The sequence below is a fragment of the Doryrhamphus excisus genome, linkage group LG11 (assembly GCF_037039965.1).
Source record: "Doryrhamphus excisus strain RoL-2023G ecotype Guam linkage group LG11, RoL_Dexc_Guam_v1.1, whole genome shotgun sequence".
Classification (NCBI taxonomy): Eukaryota; Metazoa; Chordata; class Actinopteri; order Syngnathiformes; family Syngnathidae; genus Doryrhamphus; species Doryrhamphus excisus.
In genome coordinates, this window is record NC_136367.1 from 6,941,908 (window position 1) to 6,951,475 (window position 9,568).

The 9,568-nt window shown below is 44.0% G+C and overlaps 1 protein-coding gene across 1 annotated transcript; it reads right to left on the reverse strand.

The window, feature by feature from the left end:
• Positions 1–3,523: 3,523 nt before the first annotated feature.
• On the reverse strand, positions 3,524–8,869 carry LOC131129821 (uncharacterized). Its single transcript, XM_078794680.1, has 6 exons — positions 8,733–8,869; positions 4,189–4,836; positions 4,049–4,126; positions 3,869–3,970; positions 3,741–3,763; positions 3,524–3,592 (listed from the first exon to the last, which is right to left on the reverse strand). Exons 1-6 carry the CDS (start codon positions 8,782–8,784, stop codon positions 3,524–3,526), a joined length of 972 nt encoding a protein of 323 aa, XP_078650806.1. The 5' UTR covers positions 8,785–8,869.
• Between the last annotated feature and the right edge of the window lie 699 nt (positions 8,870–9,568).

A 9,568-nucleotide genomic window follows, 5' to 3' on the forward strand; every position in this document is an offset into this window, starting at 1 on the left:
TTGATTGGCGGTTGGCATACGACTTTTGGTGCGCAATACCGCCACCCTCTGACCGGGAGTGTGCATTGACCTGTTACAGTCCTTTATGGAAACCTGACTGCCTCTTTAGAAAAGTGCACTTTTGGGGGACTTTTACCTGTTATACTCAATCATTATGTAAGCCATAAACACACACGTCTTTGTCTTGTTCTATATACATGCTGTGACCATGCAATAACACATACCTTCATGATAACATGTAATACTTACAATATTTTAAGCATTCTCGGAACTTCCTTCCTGGGCATATTCTTCTATTAAATGTTTGTTTGTTAGAATGTGCTGTGTGCCAATTACAAAACAACAGTGTGTCTCAAATGGACCCCAGCCCACATTTTGCTCACCCCCGGCTAAAGAATCATAATAACGTAATACTCACCAAGCCAGTGTCTGTCTAGCTCAATAAAAAGACAACAAACAAGATGTTAGCCTCAGGTAGCCATGTTTGTCTCATGCAGGGGTGTCCTAACGTTTTGCTGTTGAATTTCATCTGAATTTCATCAGGTTTCTCCTGCACCTGACCAGCACCTCGACAACAACGAGAAGCGAAGCCGCCTTGAGAACAGCACAGGAGCAGGAGGCAAGTGTGTCATTTGCATGGCGGATGCAAAAAGCCAATATAACCTCCCGAATATAATTACATCATTCCGATTTCAATCATTCATTCATTCATTTTCTACCGCTTTTTCCTCACGAGGGTCGCGGGGGGTGCTGGAGCCTATCCCAGCTGTTTTCGGGCGAGAAGTGGGGTACACCCTGGACTGGTGGCCAGCCAATCACAGGGCACATATAGACAAACAACCATTCACACTCACATTCATACCTATGGACAATTTGGAGTGGCCAATTAACCTAGCATGTTTTTGGAATGTGGGAGGAAACCGGAGTACCCGGAGAAAACCCTCACATGCACGGGGAGAACATGCAAACTCCACACAGAGATGGCTGAGGGTGGAATTGAACCCTGGTCTCCTAGCTGTGAGGTCTGCATGCTAACCACTCGTCCGCCGTGCCGCCCATTCCGATTTCAAAGAACAAGTATTTGTGAAGTAAAATACTTTAATAAATGGGTGCAAAAATGATGAAACATTTTCCCAATAACATGATCACTGACGACATACAACACTAGCGTAGACCACATCGGCGTCCTGTGAGGGTCCATCTCGGGTGGAAGGTGTTTTCACAGTGACATAGGTCACTACGTCATCTTCACTTCCACCCTCGGTGCTGCTAACCTGCTGAGAGCACAGCTTTAATTGGATAATGGCCAGACGCTTGTCATGTCGCAGAAGCAACACAGTTTGTACGGAAGTGTTTCCTTGCACTAAAAGGGCCCCTTACTGTGGCTTTATGGTTGCTCTTCAGGACGTAGCCGACGGAGGCGTAGGATACGTCAGCGTCAGCCTGCGTGGTGAAGACAACACGGAGCATTCACCTCTTCAGACAAGTTTGGTCTTTTTACAACCACTAACCGTTACTCCTGCCATGCACAAGACCCAAAGACTCACCACATCCTGAAACGTCCCTGCAGGCCTCTGGAAAAACACACACATGACTCTCATGTTGACTTCATGACACGTTACAGACAAGGAGGCGGCATCAACAAATGATATGTTTAAGAAAATCAATAACATGGAGGCAACAGGACTGTGTCCCTCAGGGTTATTGTTGCTGCTTGGCATGGCTGTCACCTGCCTGGTGCGGCCATGATGCCCGTGGAATGAGACAATCCTTGGGGGAAGAGATGTCAGGACGTTGCAGGCGAAAGTTTTAGGATGGCTTCTTTCACACTTTTCGCACCAGCAGTCATCCATATTCACAATTAAGACATCATTGTCCCCAAGGAATGTCCCTTCTTTGTGACACACATGTATATAAGGGTGTCTCCAACATAGGGGTCGCCCTCACACAACAGCGGCTTCGTTCCAGGGACAAAATTCCTGAAAAAGAACCTCAGCAATGATGTTTCTGCAGCACTGTGTAGTGTAGTGTAATGTAGTGTAGTGTAGTGTCATGTAGGGTAGTGTAGTGTCATGTAGTGTAGTGTAGTGTCATGTAGTGTAGTGTAGTGTAGTGTAGTGTGGTGTAGTGTAGTGTCATGTAGGGTAGTGTAGTGTAGTGTCATGTAGTGTAGTGTCATGTAGTGTAGTGTGGTGTAGTGTAGTGTCATGTAGTGTAGTGTCATGTAGGGTAGTGTAGTGTAGTGTCATGTAGTGTAGTGTAGGGTAGGGTAGTGTAATGTAGTGTAGTGTAGCGTAGTGTCATGTAGGGTAGTGTAGTGTAGCTTAGTGTCATATAGTGTAGTGTCGTGTAGTGTAGTGCATGTAGTGTAGTGTAGTGTAGTGTAGGGTAGTGTAGGGTAGTGTAGTGTAGTGTCATGTAGGGTAGTGTAGTGTCATGTAGTGTAGTGTAGTGTCATGTAGTGTAGTGTAGTGTAGTGTAGTGTGGTGTAGTGTCATGTAGTGTAGTGTAGTGTCATGTAGTGTAGTGTAGTGTAGTGTAGTGTGGTGTAGTGTAGTGTCATGTAGGGTAGTGTAGTGTAGTGTTATGTAGTGTAGTGTAGTGTCATGTAGTGTAGTGTGGTGTAGTGTAGTGTCATGTAGTGTAGTGTCATGTAGGGTAGTGTAGTGTAGTGTCATGTAGTGTAGTGTAGGGTAGGGTAGTGTAATGTAGTGTAGTGTAGCGTAGTGTCATGTAGGGTAGTGTAGTGTAGCTTAGTGTCATATAGTGTAGTGTCGTGTAGTGTAGTGCATGTAGTGTAGTGTAGTGTAGTGTAGTGTAGTGTAGTGTAGTGTAGTGTAGTGTAGTGTAGTGTAGTGTAGTGTAGTGTCATGTAGGGTAGTGTAGGGTAGTGTAGTGTCATGTAGTGTAGTGTAGTGTAGTGTAGTGTAGTGTAGTGTCATGTAGTGTAGTGTCATGTAGTGTAGTGTCATGTAGTGCAGTGTGGTGTAGTGTCATGTAGGGTAGTGTCGTGTAGTGTAGTGTAGTGTAGTGTCGTATAGTGTCATGTAGTGTAGTGTGGTGTAGTGTAGTGTCATGTAGTGTAGTGTCATGTAGGGTAGTGTAGTGTCATGTAGTGTAGTGTAGGGTAGTGTAGGGTAGGGTAGGGTAGGGTAGGGTAGTGTAATGTAGTGTAGTGTAGTGTAGTGTCATGTAGGGTAGTGTAGTGTCATGTAGTGTAGTGTCATGTAGTGTAGTGTAGTGTAGTGTCATGTAGTGCACTGTGGTGTAGTGTAGTGTCATGTAGTGTAGTGTCATGTAGGGTAGTGTAGGCTAGGGTAGTGTAGTGTAGTGTCATGTAGTGTAGTGTAGTGTGGTGTAGTGTGGTGTAGTGTGGTGTGGTGTAGTGTAGTGTCATGTAGTGTAGTGTCATGTAGTGCAGTGTGGTGTAGTGTAGTGTAGTGTTGTGTAGTGTAGTGTAGTGTAGTGTAGTGTCGTGTAGTGTCGTGTAGTGTCATGTAGTGTAGTGTAGTGTAGTGTGGTGTCAAGTTGTGTTGCGTAGTGGAGTGAGGAGTGCCATGACCTCTACATCGGAGAGACCAAACCACCCTTTCTATGACACATGGCACATCTTCGGGCCCAGACTCAGCAATTCATTTGCATCAAAATATTACAAAAACAAAAGGAGTATTAAAGAATTAAAGACAATTAAAGACAATTAAAAGCAAAAAACAATAAAAATGAGGAAGAAAAACCCTCACCAAGCCGGCGTCCGTTTTGCTGACTAAAAAGACAAGAAAGAAGAGTGTGAGCCTCAGGTAGCCATGCTTGTCCCACGCTGGGGTGCCCTAACTTGGTTTTACTGTGTGTGAGCTGGAGATGTTCCAACCTTGGGTTCTCCTGCGCCGGAGCAGCACCACCACCGCAACTAGAAGTGCCACTAAAAGTGCCAGCGAAGCCACGGCGGCCACCACGTACGGCCAGTGCTCGCCTGGTAGGGGACAAGAGCAGGAGAACGTTGACGTTCCTGAAGAAGGTCAGAGCTTCACGTGAAACAGTGAAATGTAACCTTTGCCAGAGTTGTGATGAGGAGGTTCTTCGGTGTCTTCTCTTCTCGGAGGGGAACGCTCCTGCTCTCCGTCTCCTTCTGAGGGCAGGCCACGAATGAACACATGGGCGCTCACGTCACTTTGAGGGGTGCCTACCTACCTGTGGGCGGGAGGTCAAACACCAGCTTGGTGGAGGAATATTTCACCTGGCACTGCAACAGCTCCTTCGTGGAGTAGATGGACAAAGACGATGGAAAAGAGGCAGTGGTGTTGCAATTGGACGGATGGAAGGTTTTGATGTGTGGGTGCTTTGAGTCCACTCGTGTTTGATGGAAGAGCCACTTGACTTGATGCTGACAAAGAGCAGGAGAATGGACGATGCAGCTGGCCATCATTCTCTCCTCACCGATGCTCTTCACCGTCACTGGGGAGCATGCAGATGACTTCATCAGTAAGAAGAAGAAGAATAAGACACATGATGAGGAATACTCACAGGTGACCACATACAGAGATACCAAACTGTCTTTTGTGCTTTTTCCTTGGTAAATTCGACAAAAGTAGTCACCAGCATCCTGAGCTGTCACCTTCTTGATGACCAGAGAACAATCAGCCATCACACTCAGCCTGTTCTTCTGAGACATGAACCCCCAAGAGATATGACCCCTGGTGATAACCTCATACGTGTTCAAACCTGCGGTTAACAACCACGTCAGTCCACAGGACACCTGGCTGTTCCACAGGTGCTCACACGGCAACGTAGCATCATCTCCATCCTTGACCATGACCACCTGACGGCCACCTCTTGCTGCTGTGAGACACACGATGCCAACATTATGCGTATTAGGCAGCCATAACACACAAACCCTCAATTGGCACAGAAAAATGTTGTTGTTTTTAAGATTTGGTGCTATCTTTGGGGTGTCCAAACATACTGAAAAACAAAAGGCTTCAAGGCGCTCTGTTGGGGAGAACATGCAAACTCCACACAGAGACACCCAAAGGGGGAATCGAACCAGGTCTTCCTCATCTCCTGACTGTGTGGCCAACATGCTAACCACTCAAATTTGGTTGTTTTACTCAGCTTTGGTATCGTGGGATGAGGAGTCCTCTGCTGATAAGCCACAAGTGTAGACTTCTGACCTTGAGGAGAGTACAGTGCATCCGGAAAGTATTCACAGCGCTTCACTTTTTCTACATTTTGTCATGTTACAGCCTCATTCCAAATTGTATTAATTTAATCTCTTACCTCAAAATTCTACACAAAATACTCCATTATGACAATGTGAAAAAGGTTTTTTTTGACTTTTTTTGAATTTATTAAAAATAGAAAACAAAAAAATCACATTTACATAAGTATTCACAGCCTTTGCCATGAAGCTCAAAATTGAGCTCAGGTGCATCTTTTTTCCACTGATCATCCTTGAGATCTTTCTACAGCTTAATTGGAGTCCACCTGCAGTAAATTCAGTTGATTGGACATGATTTGGAAATATAATAACTGTCTATATAAGGTCCCACAGTTGACACCAAGCATGAAGTCAAAAGAACTGTCTGTAGACCTGCGAGACAGGATTGTCTTGAGGCACAAATCTGGGGAAGGATACAGAAACATTTCTGCTGCTTTGAAGGTCCCAATGAGCACAGTGGCCTCCATTATTCGTAAATGGAAGACGTTTGGAACCACCAGGACTCTTCCTAGAGCTGGCCGGCCTTCTAAACTGAGCCATCGGGGAAGAAGGGCCTTAGTCAGGGAGGTGACCAAGGCCCCGATGGTCACTCTGTCAGAGCTCCAGCGTTCCTCTGTTTAGAGAGGAGAGCCTTCCAGAAGGACAACCATCTCTGCAGCAATCCACCAATCAGGCCTGTATGGTAGAGTGGCCAGACGAAAGCCACTCCTTAGTAAAAGGAACATGGCAGCCCGTCTGGAATTTGCCAAAAAGCACCTGAATGACTCTCAGACCATGAGAAACAAAATTCTCTGGTCTGATGGCTTTCGTCTGGCCACTCTACCATACAGGCCTGATTGGTGGATTGCAGCAGAGATGGTTGTCCTTCTGGAAGGCTCTCCTGAATTTACTGCAGGTGGACTCCAATTAAGCTGTAGAAAGATCTCAAGGATGATCAGTGGAAAAAAGATGCACCTGAGCTCAATTTTGAGCTTCATGGCAAAGGCTGTGAACACTTATGTAAATGGGATTTTTTTGTTTTCTATTTTTAATAAATTCAAAAAAAGTAAAAAAAAAAACGTTTTCACATTGTCATAATGGAGTATTTTGTGTAGAATTTTGAGGTAAGAGATTAATTTAATTCAGTTTGGAATGAGGCTGTAACATGACAAAATGTAGAAAAAGTGAAGCGCTGTGAATACTTTCCGGATGCACTGTATATTTATAGGTTATCACATGGTTTGTCTGGTATCAGGCCAGGTATCATGCCCCCAAGTGTCAGGTCGAGGGCTCATACTGGCACGCAGGGGCATGATACTGGACCTGATACCAGACAAACCATGTGATGATCTTATTATCACATACTATTTAATCATGAGCTTATTATCACGTACTATTTAATCAAAAGACCATTTTGTTTCCAGAAAATGTTCAGTTTATTACATGTATTATATCTAAACAGCGTAAACACAATAATTGCAAAAATATTTCAACAATAATATTTTATCAACAGTCTTATCTTATCAATGTCTGACAATTAAAGTTCCATTAATCAAAGTTTGGGTTTTTTGGTGACTGGAGAAGCACTAGGCACTAAGCACTCGTGCGCTGTTCTCTGATTGGTTGTTTCACGGGCACAATACCAGAGCAGCGCGCTCTGAGTGGACAGCTACGGGGGCCAATACTGGACATGGTTAAACTCTATATTTTATCAGTATCACTGCTCTGGGCTTTGACACAGTATCATTTTGGCCTTTTCCCGTATCATTCATGGGCGCTTTCTAGGGTACAGGGACAATTAATACTGTAGTATGTGATAAGTGATAATATAGTATATTAGAGGAGGATTGGAACGGCCCAACGCTTACTACAATGGTGGTCAATGAGGAGGAGGTCAATTGAACTATTTGAACGGCTTTTTCCTGATTACGAAGTCGTCCGCAGCGGATCTTTTTTTGATCCGCATCCTAATATGCCAGACATACGTATATTAAGTGTGCATTAGAAAAGGCTACCTTATTTCACTGTGTTTGGGAAACACCGTAAATTATAAACATATTGGAAGAGAGTGGGCCAGACCATGTCTAAAATTGGGGGAATCACTGTACCTCATTCATTCATTCATTTTCTACCGCTTTTTCCTCACGAGGGTCGCGGGGGTGTCTTGGGATACACCCTGGACTGGTGGCCAGCCAATCACAGGGTACATATAGACAAACAACCATTCACACTCACATTCATACCTATGGACAATTTGGAGTGGCCAATTAACCTAGCATGTTTTTGGAATGTGGGAGGAAACCTGAGTACCCGGAGAAAACCCACGCATGCACGGGGAGAACAAGCAAACTCCACACAGAGATGGCCAAGGGTGGAATTGAACCCTGGTCTCCTAGCTGTAAGGTCTGTGTGCTAACCACTCGACCGCCATGCCGCCCATTCCGATTTCAAAGAACAAGTATTTGTGAAGCAAAATACAGTAAAGTCTCATTATATCGATATCAGTTATAACGAATTACTACTTATTACGATACTATTTTCATTTCCCGGCAAATTTCTAGTCTTTTATGATATAATTAGTTCCGTTAGTACGATACCCGGCTATGATGATAATCCGGTTACTACGATGCCCTTTTCATCTCCTGCCAGCCAATTTGGTCTGCTTATATGGATACAAAAGCATCTTAAATCAATCTTTGCTTAAGGATTTCAATACCAAAAAAGAACACGGCGAACGGCTGCTTCCAGTCAACTTTATTTTTCACACTTCAACCACCAGAGCGCAGCACACACACCGATTCCCGCACTTCCTGGTTCACAGGTCATGCTCAACCCGCCCCACATAGCTGGCCAAACACATGCCTGCAACAGAAGAACCAACTGACATAGCATACACACCTATTCCAACGAAGACACAAGCGTACAAATACATGTATTTAATTGTGTTGTATTCAGATATATTTTTATCGCTTGCAATAATCACTGTTTTTCATATGTACATGCTGGCGTTCGTTGGTTCTTCTGTTGCAGGCATGTGTTTGGCCAGCTATGTGGGGCTGCATTATTGCCCACTTTTAATGCAGTTCGGCTCAGGATCGGATATATAGATAGTCCGGTTATATCGGTATTTTTTCCGACTCCCGAGAATATCGATATAACAAGACTTTACTGTATTTACAAAATACGCCCCCACTATACCTCACTGTTTCTTTAAATAAATTGACCTTGATTGACTTTGAACTCCTGCCATAAATTCAGTAAATAAAGGAAAGGACGACCATGTCATATTGGAGGAGGAGAGCTGAGGACTTTGAAGATGTGTGGAAAGCTTTACTGGACTACAATGGGGGGGGCGGGGGCACTCACCTACTGTACATCGAGTAACTTATATTGTTTGTGTACGTCTTTTGTTTCTTGCTGTGTTTTTGGTTATTTTTTTTAGATGATGTGAAAGTCAATAAAAAAAATACACATACATATAATAAATACATTCTGACCAAGGCCTGTGATGTGTGTGTGTGTGTGTGTGTGTTCTTACCAGTAAAACAAAGCAGTACACTCATGATTCCATTCCAGCTGTTTGGAAGCATTTGGCCTCTTTCAGTTGCTCTCACGTCTTACGTCGTCTTGTCGCTAGCATCAATGTGGCGTCCACTTCCTTGTGTCACCACGAGGAAAGCTTCTCAGCGTGTCTTTTGGTTTGACTTCAACTGGTTTGACTTTTTATGATGCAGCTCTTCTGTTGGATGCCATAACATTGTCATGTGTTATGTGTCATTTGTATTTCCGGTGTTGGAGGTTTGCATTAACAGAAGCTAGAATGTGTTCATGCAGATAAAGATAAAAAGCAGAAGTACACTGTGACCAAGGTCAAGTATTTCCTCTTTATCAGACTTTAAATGGGTCCTATACAGCTTTGTGCTTGACCAAAGTGACATATAGGAAACATTTAGGAGCGGGCGGGAGTGGAACTGGAGAATGGTGAATGGTTGTTTGTCTATATGTGCCCTGTGATTGGCTGGCGACCAGTCCAGGGTGTACCCCGCCTATCGCTCGAAGACAGCTGGGATAGGCTCCAGCACCCCCCGCGACCCTCGTGAGGATAAGCGGTAGAAAATGAATGAATGAATGAGTATGTAGAAACCACGTGATTAAACCTTGATTTTTAATCTTTTGAAATGTTTAAACTTGGAGAAAAAAGTAATTGCACCCAGGCATTCAGGTTCCTTACATGCTGAGCTTTTTTAATTAAAAAAAAAACATCAAATATTATGATCTTATGCCAGATACCTACATGCCCTTCTACACCACTATGTACATCTGTGTAATACTTGCTTTTATAGTCAGTATAGTTACTCCAGACCCCATTCACTG

Excerpts from the sequence above, each read along its gene's own strand:
- LOC131129821 (XM_078794680.1), bottom strand. The coding sequence starts at position 8,784 with ATGCTTCCAAACAGCTGGAATGGAATCATGAGTGTACTGCTTTGTTTT. Across the intron at positions 3,971-4,048 it reads TCATCACAACTCTGGCAAAG|GCGAGCACTGGCCGTACGTG; the intron begins GTTACATTTCAC and ends GTCCCCTACCAG. Across the intron at positions 3,593-3,740 it reads GCAAAACGGACGCCGGCTTG|AAAGGGTGGTTTGGTCTCTC; the intron begins GTGAGGGTTTTT and ends CATGTGTCATAG.